Raw genomic sequence first — 22,273 nt, forward strand, 5'->3', positions numbered from 1 at the left:
GTATAAAAATGCAAATAGATAACATTCATCATCTGCATATGATTACTGCATATTACAGGTGTGGAACAACCTCATAAAACAGGGGCTTTCAAAATCATTCGTCTCAGTTGCTCCATGTACAAAATAAACTTTGTAGTGGATAACCTATGAAAGTGGCTAAGTCTGCCTGGTGAAAGCAGGAATAGATGGCTATGACTTTTCTCTGACAGCCCACCCCCCTGTCCTAGCCCCTGCCTGTCTTGTGCTCCAACTTCCCCATTTTCCATTGAGGCTGGAACATGACCCATTCCAAGCACTGCAAGGATTGTAGTAAGTGAACTCATCAAGGCTTTGCTGGGATCTGGCATTTCCCAGGAAGCCTTAAGTCATGAAAAAGGAGCCAAAAAAGAGAACCCTTTGTAATGAAAACAGAGGAAGGGCAACACCAAAGAATAAAGGGGGGGGTCACACGAAGACGGGCTAGCGGCTGCTTTTCACCCTAAAGGTCGGGCAAGGCTGTCTGGCTGAGACACGCCCTCAGTTACTCTTCAGGGTTCTCAGTGGCAAGAGGACCTTGGCATGAGGGTCAAGACCTCAGCTCAACAGAGGGAGGCAGCTAGAGCGCGGCAGCCAAAGTGAGGGCTGGGAGCCGGACCAGCAAGCACCTCCCTTCTGAAACTGAGCGCTGCGTGCGCAGTGCGCCGCCCCTACTGGTGACCCCGGGCGGTCCCAGGCAGGCCTTACCGGATGTCACGCCCCCTGACTTCCGCCTCCAGAGCGCAGGGCTGCGAGGGCTTTAGTCTGAGGCGCAGACTCCAGTCAGCAGCGCGAGGAGCCCCAGGTGCCGCTCGGTGTCAGGTGAGACTCTAAATGACGACTGAGGGGACCGCCGGCCCCAGAAAGGAGGACGCCCACCTGATGAGAGCCCCACCCCAACCCCGGGAGGCGCGGGCAGGTTCAGGCTGACCTACCACACACGTCCTGTTCGGCCATCTAATTGAGGTGGTGGCCTTTGTGCGTGGGGCTCAGGGTCCCCGACCTACGAGTCTTCAAGCAAAGGCCCCTGAGTGAGACCTGAGGGGACCCTCCCCCACAATAGTAGCGACTGACTGAGCCTCGGCCGGGAGGTCGGCCTTGGGAGGCCCCGGGCAAGAGCGGCCGGAAGTGGTGCTAATGACCTCGGCCATTGGAGTCTGAGGGAGGGGAGGCCTTAGTCTGGGACAGGCGGTGTCCTGTCACCAAAGGAAGGCATCTGAGGCCCTGCAGGAGTCCTGGTGAGGACCCCGAGTGAAGCCTTAGGGATCCTCAGACCCCAGGACGGCGGGTGTGCACAGTGTTCATCCCTGTTGTCAGCTGTGGATGTCCTGTCATGAGGTTCTCCTCACTTCCATTTTGGGGGTCTCACGGAGATGCGGCCTTGATTGGAGGGGGGCCTCAGGCAATAGATGGCGGCGGGCACCTTACCAACGAGGATCTAATTTGAGAAGCGTATGTGAGGATTGTGGGGCTAACCAACCCATGGCAGAGGGGGCTCCACAGCCCTGAGAGGTCCAGGGAGTGAAGCTGGCAGAGGCCACCCCTCCCTTCCTCCTCTGGGTCTCAGGAAGAGCCGCCACAGTTAAGTTTACCAGCTGAAGCCGCTCACATATGCCCTGTTTATCTTAGGTGGTGAATCTCATTGCCCACCGTCCTGTCCACGTACTGCTACCCACAAGAGTCATCATGTCTCAGCTGCGTCCTCAATACTCATATGATCAATGCCATCAGGCCTTCAGTGAGTCCCAGGGTCTGGAGGTTACACAGGTCTCCAAGGCTCTGGAGGAGACCCACCTCTCCTCCCATCCTCTAATGCCTGGCGGTTTGAAGGAGGCTTCTGGTGCTTGTATACCCAGCACTCCTCAGGGTCCTCAGAATTTCTGCTCCTCTTCCATTGCTATCAAAGCCACCTCACCCACCAAATCGGATGAGGGATCCAATAGCCAAGAAAGAGAGTATACTCTGAGCACCTCACAGGCTGTGCTAGACCCCGAGAATGTGCCCATAGATGCTCTAGATAAGCAAGTAGCTATGTTGGTAAATTTCTTGCTGTTCAAGTATCAAATGAAAGAGCCAATAACAAAGGCAGAAATGTTGAAGGTTGTCATCAAGGAGTGTGAAGTCCACTTTCCTGAGATCCTCCTGAGAGCCTCTGAGCGCATGGAGATGATCTTTGGCCTTGATCTGATGGAAGTGGATCACACCAATCACCACTATGGCCTCTTCATCAAATTGGGCCTCACCTATGATGGGATGCTGCATGTTGAAAGAGGCGTGCCCAAGACCGGCCTCCTGATCCTTATCCTGAGTGTGATCTTCATGAAGGGCAACCGTGCTACCGAAGACGAAGTCTGGGAAGTTCTGAATGTGACCGGGTTATATTCTGGGAGGAAGCACTTCATCTTTAGGGAGCCCAGGGAGCTCATCACCAAAGAATTCGTGAAGGAAAAATACCTGGAGTACCGGCAGGTGGCCAACACTGATCCTGCGCAATTTGAGTTCCTGTGGGGCCCCAGAGCCCACGCTGAAACCACCAAGATGAAGGTCCTGGAGTTTCTGGCCAAGGTTCATGGGACTGACCCAAGTTCTTTCCCATCTCAGTATGAGGAGGCTTTGCAAGATGAAAGAGAGAGAGCCCGAGCCAGAATTTCAGGCAGGGCTGTCTCGCCTTCTGTAGCCACTGCAAGTTCTAGTGCCAAGGCTAGCAGCTTCTCCCACACCTAGGGGAGTCAGGGATACTTTCTTCATGCATTGTTGGAAGAGGCAGTTAGTGCTGGTAGAATTTAGTTCTGAGGCGGGGGCAGAAAGGAAGACTATATTTGCCTATGTGTTCCTGTTTTGTATGTATAACTTGAAAGTTTATTCTCTTTTTTGATGTATGTATTACTCATATTTTTTAATATGAATGTAACTGGTTTCAAAATATCAAGGTTTATGAATGATACTGGTCATACATTTACTACTATCATGATGTTTAAAGCAAGAACTTTGTTGTTTTGTGAAACAGATTGTGACACTGTCCATCTTATTTTGTCATCTGGAATAAGAAGATGGCATTGCTATAGGCATTTATTTCCTTGCACATGTGAAAGGTCAGCTTTAAGATAGCTGGGATCAATAGAAAAAATAGAGAAGAATCTCTAAAAGATATTCAAAATTTGCTTTTCGTATTCCTTTTAGTTCTTGTTCTGTAAAATTAAATGATACATGCGTGGATTTGCTTAAGCTCTTTAAAGAATGTATAATAAATGTTAATAAATTAGACCTCATGTTCACTGGATCATTTATTCGACAAACCGTTATTGAACAGCTGCTCTTTGAAAAGAACTCTAGATAGTATTGGGAATGCTAGGATTAATGACTCGGCCTGCTCATAGCGTTTTAACATATAGGAGAAAGAATCCTTCATGGACAATAATGAGATCTTCTAATTCTTAAGGGACAAGTAAAATGAAGAAGTGAGTAGTAGGTAGAGGTGGACAGTCTTATGAGACTGTCAGCGTGGTAATGCAGTTAGGCGTGGCCATTTGGGGCTTTGGGAAACTTCAGGTCTTTCAGTGGGAGTTAATTTTACATGAAACTGGGTGGTGAGCAACATGAGGCTGAGGGCATTATGAGAGGGACCAGACCCTCTAATGGTCTGTCTGAGTTGAAACCCAAATGTCTGGAGTGGTAAACTGCTGTTAGCTGTTACTTTTGGATCACAAGTAAACCAGAGAGAAATTCTCACCTGGAACAGGAATGGAAGGTTACCTGAATCTTATTCCTGTGCAGCTGAACGCATGCACAAAGTTTTTTGTATATGTCACCTCTAAGGAGTTTCTGAGAAATATAAATACTTCTTTGAGATCAGACACCCAGAAGCTACTGGGCTGACAGTTGGCCATCGCCTAGGAGAGCCAGCGCTTACTTCATTCAAAAGAAAATTTAATTAAGGCTGTCTTCAGTCTAATTTGGAAAAAAATAAGCTAAAGCTTAATTTTTGGTGGGGATGAAATGAGTGAAAAAGTGGGGCAGCGTTGCATAAGGGAGGAAAAGTAATTTTCCCTCTATCCTTCTTGTTCTTGGCTGAGACCCTCTTGTAATAAAAAGAGTAACGGGGGAAAAACAAACTTAATTTTCTATGTCTGTATGGGAGCCCCACAAATATATGAGACTCAAAGAAGTACCAGAGCAGGAAGCTTTTATACCTTTTAGACAAAGAAACAATGAATTGAAAAGAACTGACAAAGGGGTTTAAACTAAGGCAAGTCAGTAGTGAAACAGTAAGAGGGTTTGTTTATATAGCCCTGTTGGCCCTAAATTCTCTGTTTCTGGTGGTAATGCCTTCTACCTTCCTGGTGCAGGGAGGGTACCTTTCACATGGGAGGTTTATCTCCTGCTTTCAGGGGAACAAAGGAGGGTCAGAGTGTCCTTCTTTCACTAACTGTTTCTCAAGTACCTTTAATTCAAAACAACCTGTATGCCAAAGTGGCATATTTGAGGGTGACATACAGTAGCCCGTCCTTACCCCAGTTTTGCTGTCCAAAGTTTTACTCACTGCAGTCCACCATGGTTTGAAAATATTAAATGGAAAATTCCAGAAATAACAATTCACACATTTTAAATTTTATGCTGTTCTAAGTGCTGCGATTAAGTCTCATGTGGCCCTGCTCCATCCAGCCTGAGATGTGAATCATCCCTTTGTCCAGTGTATCCCATCTGTTAGTCACTTAGTTGCTTTCTCTTTTATCAGATTGACTATCAAGGTTTTTCAGCACTTGTGTTCAAGTAACCCTTATTTTATTTAATAACAGCCCCAAAGTACAAGAGAAGTGATGCTGGCAATTTGGATAGTCTCTTACTGTGCCTAATTTATAAATTAAACTTGATCATAGGTATGAATGTATAGGAAGAAACATAGTATATATAGGGTTCAGTTCTAGCCACAGTTTCAGTCATCCGCTGAGGTCTTGGAACATATCCCACACTGAGAAGGGGGGACTGCTGTATTATGAACCCCTACAAACAGCAGCTGGGAGGGAGGCAAGGAGTTTGTCCTTGACACGGTATCTAGGACATTTGAATTACATCGAGATGAGGAAGACATTCCAACACCCAAATTCAAGAACATAAACTCTGAGGGTAAATTTTTACAAATTTTTTTTTTTTGCTGAGGAACATTTTTGTCTGATTTCATATACCATAGCACTTTATGTTTTCTGAGAAAGTCTAGATTTAGAGGAACACTCATTCACACGCATACACAGGTGAGGGGGTAGGATTTGGAATCAACAGTCACAGCAATAACTCTCATTCATTAAAGCCCTGTGATATGCCAGACACTGTGCCATGTGTTTTGTATACTTAATACACATTGCAATAGTCCCAGAAGACAGGACTTACCAAACCAAATTCACGTAAAAGAAGATCCTCAGGCTCAAAGACCTTGTGATCGTACCTGATTTCACATGACTAGACTGTGACAGAGCTGCCACTAGACCTCTTCTCTGAATTCATCTGGAACTCACTAGGTTCCACTCTTCCCAGCCTGAGTCAGACCTTCTGACCCTTTATCTGTCTTCTCACTACTCCTTAATACCTCTCAGGATACAGAAAGAAGAATGTAGTAGCCAGGAACTTAAAGCAGGTATAAAGAAGGAAGTTTGAAATAAGAAACACAATTTGGGGATTGTCTCTGAGCTTCATTTACCAATGTCTTGAGAGCTGATTCTGCCTAGGGACTGGCATTTCTATCAACTTCTGCTCTCTCTGCAACATAGTGCCTTTCCCCTGGGTCTTCTCCAGTGAGCCTTCTTGTTAACACTGGAATCTGACCTGCTGGCTAGCTCTGCAGTCCTCCTCTGAAAGCTGTACCTGCTCCCACTGGAACAATTAGGGCAAAGTTCACCTGCCTCCCCCTGACTTGGAGCATTCCAGTTCCCTGGTGGTCCCCTCCCTCACCTGTACCCCTGTGATAGCAACATCCTGTTCCACATAAAAGGTAACCTGATGTTGAAAGTTAGACCTGGCCACCAGTTTTGAGCATCTCTGCCTCAGTCTCAAAGCGTTTTCCAAAGTGCTGGTGAATTTAGTCCAGTTTGTCATACAATCTACTAATTTGGGGGATAGAACCCTGAAGTTGGAGAAGGGATTTTGAAACTACCTTGATATTGCAAAAGAATTTTGATGAGTATATATTTTTTTGAGACTGGCCATTGAACATATACACATATGTAATTACCTATGTGGTTAATAATCAAAGCTTTCTTGGGACTTCCTTGGTGGTCCAGCGGTTAAGACTTTGCCTTCCAATGCAGGGGGTGCGTGGGTGCGTATTCAACCCCCGGTCAGGGAGCTAAGAACCCACATGCCTCGCGGCCAAAAAACCAAAACATAAAACAGAAGCAATATTGTAACAAATTCAATAAAGACTTTAAAAGTGGTCCATGTCAAAAAAAAAAAAAAAAAAAGTTCTCTTCATAAGTGAGAAGTGCAAGAGAATTAAAGACCATGGAAATCACCGCAAAGCAAGCATCTACAGAGGATTAACATTCTTAAAGCCCTGCAGTCCTTCCAGGAGGTGAAAAATTGTTTACTGACAGACATGCTAACCTTGGGTGGCAGAGATAAAAATAATTCAACAACCTTCTACTGCCTCTTGTCTAACTGCATGATCCGCGAGAAAATTATGGATTTTCCTTGCGCCTAATGACACCTGTACAGTGTTGAGCTATATTCAGTCATCTTGAAGGTGGCAGAAATTCATAGATTTTGACCAGGCACCAATAGGAAGAAAACTTTCATCCCATTAAGATTTTAAAAGTTAAGGTTTAGGTCAGTGCAGGAAGGTACTACTGAGTGAAGAAGGCAAAATCTTTCTTCTGGTATTTTACAGGATCCTTTTTGAAAATTTGATGTGAGTCTGTGTCTGGAAGCAACTGTCACATAGTAGGACCTCAAAAATGTTGAAGAATTTCAAGGAAATTGAGCCTCCTCAGAAACTCTAACAGGAAATTAAGAGGGCTCTTGCGTAAATTTTACTAGTTGCATTTCTTCTATTGAGCACTTACTTTGTAACACTTAATGGGGGAGACTACAAGTGCTTATCCATATCTTGCCTTCCTCTCCTTCCTGGGCTCATCCGGAGATTATATTACCAAGTGCACTTGTAGTTACAAAGGATCATGTGCCCTAGCTCTTGCCATTGATCTGTGAGCAGAAGCAGTATTTGTCATTTTCAGGCCAAACATTTGTTATCCACTTTACCGCTTTCCATGTTTTTACTTGCATTCATCAGTAAACATGGAAATCATGGGTTTATGGGGTGAACCTACAAGAAGGACATAGCCTGGACCCCTGCATCACCTGTTAGTACAGAACGTCTGCTAGTCTGCATGGAGAGAGAAATGTTTATTGTATTAAGTTCATATTTCAGGCTCTGTTATTTATCAGTCACTTTTCCTGGCTAAGACACAGCTACTCTTTCTGGCGTTGGGCTTATTCAAATATTTTAATTACTACAATAAACTGCATATGTTGTTATTGCAAGAAATTCTAACAATACTGAGAAATCACAGTTGTCCCTCTTTATAACTCAGAAATTCTGCCCCTTCCTCAAAGGTAAATACAACTAACATCTGGTATATATTATTTTAAAGCTGATCCTAGTTTTTATTCTGTACATATGTGTACTATAAAAATATGTTGAGTATTTTCACATACATGTCTTCACTAATCTTTTTTATTGTTTCAATATCCGACATAAAAACACATCTGAGACGTTGTTTTCACCTCTTTGGGTTCACTTTGAGTCTTTTTATATCTTCTATGTCTCTAACCAGTTGAAGTCTTCTTGTTTTTTGAACATATGAAGTACAGTTATAATAACTGTTTTGATGTCCTTATTTACTCGTTCTGTCAACTGTGTTATTTCCAGGTCAATTATGAGAGATTAATTTTCTCCTAATTTTTGGTTACATACTGCTGCTTCTTTGCATGCCTGGTAATTTTTTTTTTAATTTATTTATTTATTTATTTATTTATTTTTGGCTGTGTTGGGTCTTCATTTCTGTGCGAGGGCTTTCTCCAGTTGTGGCAAGCGGGGGCCACTCTTCATCGCAGGGTGTGGGCCTCTCACTGTCGCGCCCTCTCCCGTTGCAGAGCACAGGCTCCAGGCGCGCAGGCTCAGTAATTGTGGCTCACGGGCTTAGTTGCTCCGCGGCATGTGGGATCTTCCCAGACCAGGGCTCGAACCCGTGTCTCCTGCATTGGCAGGCAGATTCCTAACCACTGCGCCACCAAGGAAGCCCCATGCCTGGTAATATTTGATTGGATGCCAGAGATTGTGAAATTGTGATTCACCCTGTTCACATTTGTCGAGAACTAATACACATTTTTTTTTAAATCTGCAATATAGTTTACATACAATATTATGTTAGTTTCAGGTGAACTACATAGTGAGTTGACATTTACATGTTAGGAGATGATCAACGTGAAAAGTCTAGTAACCTTATGTCCCGATAGAAAATTATTACAATATTGTTGACCATATTCCTTATGCTATAGATTACATCTCTGAGGCTTACTTATTTTGTATTTGTTTTGTTGTTGTTGTTGTTGTTTTGGGTTAAGACTGGGTAGATTTATTTATAGGGTTTTTTAAAAAAAAACAAAATGAACTTTAATATCAAAAGTACACTGATGCATAACTAGAATTTGGTTTTCTCTCTGTTGAAATAACAAAGTCTTTTTTTTTTTTTTTTTTTTTAATTTTTGGTCTGCTCTTAATAATAGATTGTAAAAGGTTTTTCTTTACCTTTTAAGTAATCCCCATAAGAATCAAAGATACTGTGTCTTATCAGAATAATTAACTATGCTTTATGTTAACCTTTATCGTGTCCTTACTTATTTTTTTCTTTTAACATCTTTATTGGAGTATAATTGCTTTACAATGGTGTGTTAGCTTCTGCTTTACAACAAAGTGAATCAGCTATACATATACATATATCCCCATATCTCTTCCCTCTTGCATCTCCCTCCCTCCCACCCTCCCTATCCCACCCCTCTAGGTGGTCACAGAGCACAGAGCTGATCTCCCTGTGCTATGCGACTGCTTCCCACTAGCTATCTGTTTTATATTTGGTAGTGTATATATGTCCTTGCCACTCTCTCACCTTGTCCCAGCTTACCCTTCCCCCTCCCCGTATCCTCAAGTCCATTCTCTAGTAGGTCTGCGTCTTTATTCCCGTCCTGCCCCTAGGTTCTTCATAACCTTTTTTTTTAAGATTCCATATATATGTGTTAGCATACAGTATGTTTTTCTCTTTCTGACTTACTTCACTCTGTATGACAGTCTCTAGGTCCATCCACCTCCCTACAAATAACTCAGTTTCGTTTCTTTTTATGGCTGAGTAATATTCCATTTTATATATGTGCCACATCTTCTGTATCCATTCATCTGTCGATGGACACGTAGGTTGCTTCCATGTCCTGGCTATTGTAAATAGTGCTGCGATGAACACTGTGGTCCATGACTCTTTTTGAATTATGGTTTTCTCAGGGTATATGCCCAGAAGTGGGATTGCTGGGTCATATGGTAGTTCTATTTTTAGTTTTTTAAGGAACCTCCATATTGTTCTCCATAGTGGCTGTATCAATTTACATTACCACCAACAGTGCAAGAGGGTTCCGTTTTCTCCACACCCTCTCCAGCATTTATTGTTTGTAGATTTTTTGATGATGGCCATTCTGACTGGTATGAGGTGATACCTCATTGTAGTTTTGATTTGCATTTCTCTAATGATTAGTGATGTTGAGCATCCTTTCATGAGTTTGTTGACTATCTGGATATCTTTTTTGGAGAAATGTCTATTTAGGTCTTCTGCCCATTTTTGGATTGGGTTGTTTGTTTTTTTGATATTGAGCTGCATGAGCTGCTTGTAAATTTTGGAGATTAATCCTTTGTCAGTTGCTTCATTTGCAAGTATTTGAGGACCTACTCCTGAGGGTCCTCAGAGTTTCTATGCATCTCCCACTGCCATCACAGCCACCTCATCCAGCAAATGAGATGAGGGCTCCATGATCCAAGAAGAAGAGCCTAGTCCAGGCATCTCACAGGCTGTGCTAGACCCCAAGAATGTGCCCATAGATGCTCTAGATAAGGAAGTGACTCTGTGGTGAATTTCCTGCTGCTCAAGTATCAAATGAAAGAGCCAATAACAAAGGCAGATATGTTGGAGATTGTCATCAAAGATTGCCAAGTCCACTTCCCTGAGATCCTCCTGAGAGCCTCTGAGTGCTTGGAGATGATCTTTCACCTTGATCTGAAGGAAGTGGATCCCGCCAACCACCACTATTGCCTCCTCATCAAATTGGGCTTACCTATGATGGGAAGCTGCACGGTGAAGTGGGCATGCCCAAGACTGGCATCCTGATACTTATCCTGGGTGTGATCTTCGTAAAGGGCAACTGTGCTACCGAAGACGATGTCTGGGAAGTTCTGAATGTGACCAGGTTATATTCTGGGAGGAAGCACTTCATCTTTGGGGAGCCCAGGGAACTCATCACCAAAGATTTCGTGAAGGAAAAATACCTGGAGTACCGGCAGGTGGCCAACACTGATCCTGTGCAATTTGAGTTCCTGTGGGGCCCCAGAGCCCACGCTGAAACCACCAAGACGAAGGTCCTGGAGTTTCTGGCCAAGGTTCATGGGACTGACCCAAGTTCTTTCCCATCTCAGTATGAGGATGCTCTGCAAGATGAAAGAGAGAGAGCCCGAGCCAGAATTTCAGGCAGGGCTCCTCTCCTTCTGTAGCCACTGCAAGTTCTAGTGCCAAGGCTAGCAGCTTCTCCCACACCTAGGGGAGTCAGGGATACTTTCTTCATGCATTGATGGAAGAGGCAGTTAGTGTTTGTAGAATTTAGGTCTGAGGTGAGGCTGAAAGGAAGACAGTATTTATGCCTATGTCTTCCTATTTTGTATGTTTAACTTTAAAATTTATTTTTTTGATGTATGTGCTATTCAAATATGGTTTCTTTTAATATAGATTTAACTTCCTTCAAAATCTTCAAGTTTGTGAATGGTGTTGGTCGCACATTTAATGTTATAATGAGGTTTAAAGTAAGAGTTTTGTTGTTTTGTAAAACAAATTGTGAAACCATCTTATTTTGTCACCTGTAACAAGAACATGGCATTGCTATAGACATTTTCTTAGAAATGTGATGGATCAGTTTTAAGACAGTTTGGATCAATAAGGAAAAATAGAGAAGAAAGTCTAAAGATATAAAGGCATTCTTATCTCTTTTAGTTCTTGTTTTGTAAAATTAAATGAACTGTACATGGATTTGCTAGTTCTTTCAACAATGTATAAGAAATAAATGTTAATAAATTAGACCTCACACTCACTGGATCAGTTATTCCCCGAACCTTCAGTGAACACCTGTTCTTTGTAAAGCATGGCAGTAGTACTGGGAATGCTAAGATTAAGGATTCAGAACCTGCCCGTAGATTTTAATATATAGAAGCAGTCATTTTTGGAGGACAATTGTGGGATCTTCTGTGTCCTAAATGACAAGTAAAATGAAGGAGTGAGTGGGTAGAGGTGGACAATCCTATGAGATTGTCAAAGTGTTACTGCAGTTAGGCATGGCACTTTGGGACTTTGGGAAACATCATGTCCTTCAGTGGGAGCTAATTTTACATGAAACTGGGTAGTGGGCCACCCAGAAGCCACTGGGCTGACAGTTGGCCATCACCTAGAAGAGCCAGTGCTCACTTCATTCAAAGGAAATTTTAATTAAGCCGTGTTCAGTGTAATTTGGAAAATAAGAAGGAAGAGTTAAATTTTTGGTGGGGATAAAATGAATGAAAATGTGTAACAAGGTTGCATGGAGGGAGTAGGGGAGGAAAAATAATTTTCCCTCTATTCATCTTGGTTCTTCCCTGAGATACCCTTGTAGGAAAAAGATAGATTAACAGCAGAAAAATAAATTTAATTATGCTTGTAAGTATTGGAGCATCACAAATATATGAGACTCAAAGAAATGCCTAGGGCAGGAAGCTTTTATACCTTTCAGACAACGAAACTATAAATTTGTGTTTATAGTTGAATTGACATGACCAAGGGGTTTGGACTAGGAGTAGTAAGTGCTGAAGAAACAACAGGGTTTATTTATACAGCCTTCTTGGCCCTGAATGTCTCTCATGGTAAGAATACCTTCTACCCTCTTGGTACAGGGAGGGTGTCTTTCATAGGGAGATTTATCTCCTGCTTTCAGGGGTACAATGAGGGTCAGAGTGTCCTTCTTCCATCGACTGTTTCTCAAGTACCTTCAATTCAAAATAACCTATATGCAAAGTGGCATTTTTGCGATGACAGACAGTAATCCCTCCTTATTCATGGTTTCAGTTACCTGTGGAACCACGGTCCAAAAAGATTAAATAGAAAATTCATGAAGTAAGTAATTCATTAGTTTTTTTTTCAGGTGTTAAATATTTATTGAACAACTATTATATATCATGAACATATAAGAAGTGCTGGGGATACATAAACTGATAAATTAGACATGATCGACTACTTATTTTTAAAATGTTACACCCAAAATTGACCAAATACATCAGATGATTTCACACCAGTGCAAAGTTCAATGGGACATTGATCCGACTGTACACTTTGAGGCAGACAAAGGAAGCAATAGATTTTTGGGGGCTATTTATTCAATGGTAGGTCATTTATGAATAATTCATTAGTTTTAAATTACACTCCGTTCTGAGTACTTTGCTGTCCCACTTCATCCTGTCTGGAACATGAATTATCCCTTTGTCCAGCATATCCTGACTCATTCCCTTTAGTAGCCTTCTGGGTTATCAGATCAACTGTCATGGTTTCACAGTGCTTGTGTTCAAGTAACTCTTATTTTACTTAATAATGGCCCAAAACACAAGTGTAGTGATACTGCCATTTTGGATATTCTTTTACTATACATAATTTATAAATTAAACTATGTCATAGGTATATATATGTAGGAAGGAATAAGCATAGTATATGCAGGGTTCAATACTGTCAGTGGTTCTAGACATCCACTGCTGTTCTTGGAACATATCACCTTGGACATGGGGGGGGGCTACTGTATTAGAACCCCTACAGAGTGCAGCTGGGAGAGAGGCAAGGAGTTGGTCCTTGTCACAAATTCTAGGAAATCTGAATTACATCCAATTGGGGATGACATTCCCACACCCGAGTTAAAGAACATAAACTCTGAGGTGAAATTTTTTTTGCTTGTTTGTTTCTTTTATTTTCTTGCCATCTCATTAAGATATAACTGACATACAGCACTGCACAAGTTTAAGGTGTTCAGCATAATGATTTGACTTATGTGCATCATGAAGTGATTATTACAATAATTTTAGTGAACATCCATCATCTCGTATAGATACAGAATTTAAGAAACAGAAAGAAATTGTTTCCTTGTGATGAGAATGCTTAGGATTTACTCTCTTAACTTTCATATCTAACGTACAGCAGTGTTAATTATATTTATCATATTGTACATTACATACACAGTACTTATTTATCTTTTAACTGGAAATGTGTACCTTTTGACCACCTTCATCCAATTCCCTCTACCCCCACCCTCTGGTAACCACAAATCTGATCTCTTTCTATCAGTTTGTTTGGGGGAAATTTTTACAAAATTTTACTTGCTGAGAAACATTTTTGTCTGATTTGATATACCATGGCCTATAGCACTTTGTGTGTTCTAGAAAAAAAAGCCTAGATTTAGAAAACATACTCATAAACAGACACACACACACAGGTGAGGGGGATAGGATTTGGGACCAACATAATCACAGTGATAACTCTCATTCTTTAAAGCCCTACAATAGTCCACGCACTGTGCCATGTGCTTAATATACTTCAGACACATTCCAACAGTTCCAAAAGACAGAACTTACCAAACCAAATTCACATAAAAGAAGGTCCTCAGGCTCAAAGAGCTTGTGATTGTACTTGATTTCACATGTCTAGTCCGTGACAGAGCTGCCACTAGACCTCTTCTGTGAATTCATTTAGAGTTTACTCTTCCATTCTTCCCAGCCTGAATCAGACCTTCTGTCCCTTAAGTTATTTCTCTTCTCACTACTCCTTAATGCCTCTCAGGATATAGAAAGAAGGATGTTGGAGCCAGGAACTTATTGCGGGTTTAAAGAAATAAGGTTGAAATAAGGCACACAATTTGGGGATTGTCTGTGAGCTTCTTTTACCAACATCTTGAGAGCTGACTGCCTAGGAGCTGGCATTTTTATCAGCTCCTGCTGTCTCTGCAATAGAGTGTCCTTCCTTTGGGTCTTCTCCAGTGCACCGTCTTGTCCAAACTGGAACCTGACCTGTTGGCCGGGTCTTCAGTCCTCCTCTGAAAGCTGCACCTGCTCCCAGTGGAGCAAACAGGGCAAAATTCACCTGCCCTCCCCCTGACTTGGAGCATTCCAGCTCCCTGGTGGTCCTCTCCATCACCTGTACCCCAGTGATAGCAAAATCCTGTTCCACATAAAAGGTAACCTGGTGTTGAAAGTTAGACCTGGCCACCCAACAATGATCATCTCTGCCTCATTCTCAAAATGTTTTCCCAAAGAGGTGGTAAATATGGTCTGATTTAGCATAGAATCTGCTAATTTGAGGGATAAAACCCTGAAGTTGGAGAGAGGATTTTGAAATCACCTTGATATTTGCAATATAATTTTGATGAGTTTTTTTTTTTTTTTTTTTGATTGCCCACTGAGCACATACACTTATGAGCTTACCTATGTGGTTAATAAGCAAAATTTCCCTCATAAGTGATAGTTGAGGAGAGGTGAAAGACCTTGGAAATCACTGCACAGCAAACATCTAGTGAGGATTAATTTCTTAAATTCCCTGGAGTCCTTCCAGGAGGTGAGAAATTGTTTATTGACAGACACAGTATCTTTGGTTAGGAGAAATAAAAATGTTTCAATGCAGTTTTACTGCCTCTTGTCTCACTATGTGACCCAAAAGAAAATCCTGGTTTTTCTTTGTGCCTAATAATACCTGTAAAAGTGTTCAGTCATGTTCAGTAATCTTGAAGGTGGCAGAAATTCATAGATTTTTTGACCAGAAACCAACAGAAAGAAGAAAATTCTCATTCCATTAAGATTTTAGGAGTTACAGTTTAGGTCAGTGCAGAAAGGTACTACTGAGTGAAGAAGACAAAACTCTTCTTGCTGCTTTTTATGGAGTCCTTTAGAAAATCTGATGTGAGCCTGTGTTTGGGAGCAACTGTCACATAGTAGGACCTCAGGAAAGTGGGAGAATTTCAAGGAAATCTGGCCTCCTCAGAAACTCTAACAGGAAATAGAGAGGATGATTGTCATAAAAATTCTACTAGTCATGGTGTATTGAGCACTAACTTTGTAACAACTTATGGGGAAAACTGCAAGTATTCATCCACATCTTGTCTTTCTCTCCTTCCTGGGCTCATGGGGAGACTATGTTCCCAAGTGCACTTGTAGTTAGAAAGAGCATTTGACTAGCCGTTGCCATTGATCTGTGAGCAGAAGCAATATTTGTCATTTCCAGACCAAAGCATTTGCTGTCCAGTTTACCACCTTCCATGTTTTTTCTTGCACTCATCAGTAAACATGGAAATTGTGTGTTTGTTCATGGACCCACAAGAAGGAAGCAGACTGAACCCCTTTGTTACCTGTTAGCACAGGATGTCTGCCAATTCACAGGGAGAAATAAACTTTTATTATATTAAGCTTTCATATTTCAGGTTTGGTCTGTTACATAATTTATCAGTCACTTTTTGTGGCTAAAGCACAGCTACTCTTTCTGGCATTAGACTTATTCAAATATTTTAATCACTACAATAACTGCATATGTGTTATTGCAAGAAATTCTAACAGTACTGAGAAATCAGAGTTGTTCCTCTTTATAACTCAGAAATTCTGCCCCTTCCTCAAAGGTGAACACATTTAACATCTAGTATATGTTATTTTAAAGCTGATTCTAGTTTTTATCATACATAGATATACTGTAAAAATATGTTGTGATATTTTTTCACATACATGGATTCACTAATCTTTTTTATTCTTTCAGTATTCCAATCCAATGCATATTTTTATCTCAGACATTGTAGTTTTCACCTCTTGAGGTTCATTTAGGGTCTTTTTATGTCTTCTATGTCTCTAACCAGTTAATCCTTCTTCTTGTTTTTTGAACATGTGAAATATAGTTATAATAACTGTTTTGATGTACTTAGTTACTCATTCTGTCAACTGTGTCATTTCCAGGTCAGTTTTGATTGGTTAATTTTCTCCTCATTTTTGGATATATATTTCTTCTTATTTCCATGTCTAGTAATTTTGATCAGGTGCACAATATTGTGAAATTTTGATTTTACATTTTCACACTTGTCCCGAAAAAATACGCATTTAATTTTTTTTTTACTTGAAATATAGTTGACATACAATAGTATGTTAGTTTCAGGTGAACTACATAGTGATTCAACATTTATATACATTACAAAATAATCACCACAATAAGTCTAGTAACCATCCATCCCCATAGAAAGCTATTACAATATTGTTGAACATGTTCCTTATGCTATATATCACATCCCCATGGCTTATTTATTTTATAATTGGAAGTTTGTACCTCTTAATCCCCTTCATCTATTTCACCCAACCCCTTACCCCTCGACCTTGGGAACCACTAGTTATCTGTATTTGTGAGTCTGTTTTCATTTTGTTTTGTTTGTTTTGGTTTTAGATTTCACATATAAGTGATATCATATGGTATTCTCTGACTTATTTCACTTAGCATGATACCCTTTGGCTCCATCCATGTTTTTGCAAATGGCAAGAGATCATTTTTTTAATGACTGAGTATTATTCCATTGTACATATTACCACATCTTCTTTATCCCTCCATCTATTGATGGACACTTAGGTTGCTTCCATATCTTGCCTATTGTAAATAATGCTGCAGTGAACACTGGAGTGCGTATACCCTTCTGAGTTTGTGTTTTGGTTTTCTTTGAGTAAAACCCAGAAGAGAAATTCCTGGATCATATGGTAGTTCTAGTTTTAATTTTTTGAGGAACTTCCATTAAGTTTTCCATAATGGCCATGCTAATTTACAGTCCCACCAAAAGTGTGCAAGGGTGCCCTTTTCTCCACATCTTCGGCAACACTTGTTACAACTTGTTGTCTTTTTGATGATAGCCATTCTGACAGGTGTCAGTTGGTGTATCATTGTAGGTTTGCATTGCATTTCCCTGATGAATAGTGATATTGAGCATCTTTTCTTGTGTCTGTTTGCCATCTGTATGTCTTCTTAAGAAAAATGTCTGTTCAGGTCCTCTGCCCATCTTTGAATTGTTTTGTTGGTTTTTTTTTTAATGTTGAGTTGTATGAGTTCTTTGTGTATTTTGGATATTAACCCCTTATCAAATAGATTATGGACAAATGTCTCCTCCCATTCAGTAGGCTGCCTTTGCATTTTGTTGATAGTTTTCCTTCACTGTGAAAAAGCTTTTTAGTTTGATGTAGTCCTTTTTCTTTATTTTTGCTATTGTTTCCCTTGCTTGAGGAGACAGATCAAAAAAAATATATTGCTAAGACCAATGTCAAAGAGTGTACTACCTATGTTTTCTTCTGGGAGTTTTATGGTTTCAGGTCTTACATTTAAGTCTTTGATCCATTTTGAGCTTATATTTGTCTATAGTGTGAGAAAGTGGTCCAGTTTCATCCTTTTGCATGTAGCTATCCAGTTTTCCCAGCACCATTTATTGAAGATGCTGTCTTTCCCCCATTGTATATTCTTGCCTCCTTTGTTGTAGATTAATTGACCATATGTGCATGGGTTCATTTCTGGGCTTTCTGTCCTGTTGCATTGATCTATATTTCTGTTTTTGTGCAGTGCCATACTGTTTTGATTACTGTAGCTTTGTGGTATAGTTTGAAATCAGGGCACATGATACCTCCAGCTTTGTTCTTCTTTCTCAAGATTGCTTTGGCTATTCTGGAAAACCCACATTTTAAAAAATTTTCAGTACATCAAGATCTCAAGCTCTCTTCTGTAGTGCTATGAAGTTACTTAGAAACAAAATAATCCTTTCCATTCTTGCTTTCAAGCTTTGTTAGTTAGGACCAGAGCAGCATGAACTATGGCTTACATCAGCTCACTATTGAGACAAAGCACTTCTGAGTACTCTCCCTGATGCCCCATGAATCATATGGTTTATTACTCTGACAGGAAGTACTCCCTGCCCTGTGTGGGCTCCTTTTCTGTACAGTTCTCTCCTCTCCAGTACTTTCTCTTAGGAACTCTCTCTGACTTGTCCTTACCAGACTCTTAGCTTCATCTCATCAATTAACAGAAACCCCAGGCTTCACCTGGGCTCCAGGCAGCAAGCTGGAAAAATTATAGATTCATATCCTTTGTTACCCATCTCCCATCACTGTCTTTTATGGTCTGATGTCCAATATATTGAATATTGTTGTTGTATAATTTATCTGTTTTTTAACTGTTTCAGGCAAGTGGATGAATCTGGTCCCAGTTACTCCATCTTCACCAGAATTAGAAGTTGTAGAAATAAGTAAAATCTAAATAATTGTAGCATGCTAATGTCTCAAAAGAACAAATCAACTTTTCAAGCACATTAGAATTAAAAATTAAGATTGAAAGACACTGGCAAACACACTAACATACATAACTATAATTTTTCCTTTTAAGAATTTTGTATAAATGGAATTATAGAGTAGATAAGGTTGAACTTAAACATTGGCTCTTTTTCACTCAGCATTATGACCTTGAGATTGATCTGGGTTGTCACATGTACATGTTCTTTTTTTATTGCACTATAGTATTCCATCATATGGATCACAGTCTTTTAGCCATTCCTCACTGAAAGACATATGGTTTGCTTCCAGTTTTTAGCTATTACAAACAAAGCTTCTATATACATTCAGATGCAGTTTCTTGTGTGTGAGATAAGTTTTTGTTTCTCTATGAAAATATGCAGCAGGGACCTGTTCAAACATAATTGTAAGTTAACTGTATTAGAAACTCCCGAATGGTTTTCCAGGGAGCTTGGCTCATTTTCCATTCCCACAATCAATGTAGGAGAAATCCAGTTGCTTCACATCCTTACCAAGGCATGGTATTTTTAGTATTTTTTTAGCCATTCTAATAGATGTTTAGTTGTGTCTCATAGGGTTTAAATTTACATTTCCTTAAAGGATAATGATGTTTAGTGTATTTTCATCTGCTTTTCTGGTGTCTGTATGTCCTCTCTGGTAAAGCTTGTGTTCAAACTGAAAAGGTTCTGCAAAGCAAATGAAACAGTCAGCAAAATGAAAAGGCAATCTATGGAATGGGAGAAAGTATTTCCAAAACATACATCTGTAACGGGTCAGTATCCACAATATTTAAGGAATTCATACAATCAATAGCAAAAAACAATTTGATTTAAAAATGCACGGAGGGCTTAGAAGACATTTTTCCAAAGACATACCTATGGCCAAGAAGTATAGGAAAAGGTGCTTAATGTCCCTAATCATCAGGGAAATACAAATAAAAACCACAATGGGATATTACCTTACCCCTGTTAGAATAGCTATTATCATAAAGACAATAGGTAGCAAGTATTGGTGAGGATGTGGAGAAAAGGCAACCCTTGTGCAATGTTCGTAAGAATGTAAATTAGTATAGTCACTATGGAAAAAAGTATGCAAATTCCTCAAAAATTAAAAATAGGACTACTATATGATTGAGCAGTCCCACTTCTCGGTATATACCTGAAGGAAATGAAAACACTCATCTCAAAGAGAAATATCTGTACCCAATGTTTATTGCAGCATTATTTACAAGAGTCAAAATGTGGGAACTACCTAAGGGTCCATCAGTGCATGAGTGGATAAAGATGTGGTGTGTATACACACATACATATATACACACACAATGGAATATTATTCAGCCTCAAGAAAGAAGGAAATCCTGCCTTTTGTGACAACATGGATGGACCTTGAATACACTATGCTAAGTGAAATAAAGAGTAGAATAGTGGTTGCCAGGGGCTGGGGGTGTGGAGGAAATGGGGAGATGTTGGTCAAAGGGTACAAACTCCCAGCTATAAGATGAATAAGATCTGGGGCTCTAATGCACAGCATGGTCACTATAGTTAATGGTGCTGTGTTATTTACTTGAATGTTGTTAAGAGGGTAGATCTTAAATGTTATCACCACACACACAAGAAAACTGGCAATTATGTGATGGGATGGAGGTGTTGGCCAATTATTTTAGTAATCATTTTGCAATATATACATGTAACTAATCATACATTGTACACCTTTAACTTACATGTTATCAATATCTCAATAATCTGGAAAAAATAAAGAATATAAAAGGAGGCAGGATCGGTCAGAAATAGAAGTTGGGATGAGGCATGGGAACGATTGAGCTTTTCAATCAGTGGTATCTCAGTGTCACCCTCATCTCTGTTGTTAGCTGTCTTAAATATAACTGAACCAAGTAGGGACAATCAAGGCTACTGACTTTTTGCCTCTTGTGAGTCCTGGAAATGGAAATGCAGATGTATTGTCTGAATTATGGCTTTCACCTGTGGGCTTCCAGAGCAACTTCTATTTGAGGATACTGTTGGTCACAAGGTATAATCCCACACTTCCTAAGACTTCCTGCTGCCTTCAAGTCACCTGTACTGGTTACTCCACTAAGGTGGCAACCCATGCTGAAAGTACAGACCACAATTCTATTCTCAACTCTTTGTTGCTCTCACCACAGGGGCACATGTGGATGTCAAAGGGAAGAAAGTGGAACTCCAGTCTTGAAGTCCCTTTCACTCCCAGGTAAAGAGTATGTATGGAACACATGAACTCTCTGATCAAATTGGACTTAACTTCTGGACAAAACATGAAGCAGAGCTTGTCTGAATATCATTTCGTAAGTGCTGTTTAAATAAAGCAGCTGTTTCAATTAGTGATGAACATTTGGGGATCAATAAAATTGCTCAAGGCATTAGCACACAAGATTAAAAGATGATACGTACATTTGTTAACGGAAGTATGGGTGACCCCAGCTCAACCTTTAAAAAAATGCATAATGGCTACCCTCTATTAAAGAATTTCATTACAAAGAGAGCTTGACTGTGGTTAAAAATTAGCCAGTTAAATACATAACAAAGGAGTCACCAGTGAATCTTCAATTTTTTTATGTACTGTAATAGTTCATAGTACAAGATATAATAGAAAATTTGAACTGGAAATAAAGGACTGTTCTATGTCTTAGTATATACATACACATCTTTGGAGTGGTTTGAAAATATGTCCACAATTTCTTTAATACTGCCTTGAATGTGGTGATATGCCGGGCCAGCTTTAGTGACAAATAGTATGCTAGAACATCCTAACAAATAGTATGCTAGAATGCAGCAGAAGTGAAGCAATGTGATTTCTGATACTAGGTCAGGAAATTTTACAAAATTTCTGCCTAGTCTTCTATCTTTTTGGCTTACTTGACTTTAGAACCAAATTGCCATCCTATGAAATAGCCCGGGCTACATGGAGAGGCCACCTGTAAGTATCCAGGCAAACAATCCCTGCTTGAGACAATTTGCTAAGTAGCCATAGGAGACTGATAAAATCTCCAAACCTCAGTTTGTTCCACACTTGCAATCTCCATTACTTCAATCTTTTTTATTATAGTGAGTAGAAAAACAGACTAACTTAAGCTTTATCTCCATTACTTTTCTTTCCCTATTTTGTTGGCAAGCAGCTAATGAAAGTGGTTTTTTGAATAAATCAAAAAATTGCTTCATCCCCAAAGGAGCCTCTCAAACCCAGGAAACAGAATTAAGTGTACTATAGCAAAAACGGGTTAGAAAATCTTTGAGAACCTAAGAATTTGTATTTACCTGTTTACAAAGCTAATTATTATCATTAGTGTTACTTAAGAGATGCCAGAATAAAATTTGATGAAATAATTTGTCTTGGGAAAATACTGTTTTTACTTGATTAATGTTCCTGGGTCTAGAATGTCAGTAATGAACATATCTTGTTTATAAAACCAGTATCATATGTACCCCGAAGATGGAACAGAAAACACCTTCATAATAGTGATACGAGATCAAGTTTTAGATTCATCCCATCTTTTATGTGTCCAAGAGTTCAAAAAAGAGACAAGTGGCCATCTAGAGGACAGTAAAAATGGGATGTTTGCTGCATTTTGTACTGCTTTAC

General features: G+C 40.1%; 1 protein-coding gene and 1 pseudogene across 1 annotated transcript; both read left to right on the top strand.

Moving 5' to 3' along the window:
• Nucleotides 1–726: 726 nt before the first annotated feature.
• LOC132357038 (melanoma-associated antigen B16-like) lies at nucleotides 727–2,739 on the top strand. Its single transcript, XM_059910361.1, has 2 exons — nucleotides 727–837; nucleotides 1,645–2,739. The coding sequence occupies exons 1-2, from the start codon at nucleotides 727–729 to the stop codon at nucleotides 2,737–2,739; spliced, it is 1,206 nt and encodes a 401-aa protein (XP_059766344.1).
• A 5,568-nt stretch (nucleotides 2,740–8,307) lies between these two features.
• On the top strand, nucleotides 8,308–10,857 carry LOC132357039 (melanoma-associated antigen B16-like; annotated as a pseudogene).
• Nucleotides 10,858–22,273: the final 11,416 nt, after the last annotated feature.

The sequence above is a fragment of the Balaenoptera ricei genome, chromosome X, assembly GCF_028023285.1.
Source record: "Balaenoptera ricei isolate mBalRic1 chromosome X, mBalRic1.hap2, whole genome shotgun sequence".
Lineage (NCBI taxonomy): Eukaryota > Metazoa > Chordata > Mammalia > Artiodactyla > Balaenopteridae > Balaenoptera > Balaenoptera ricei.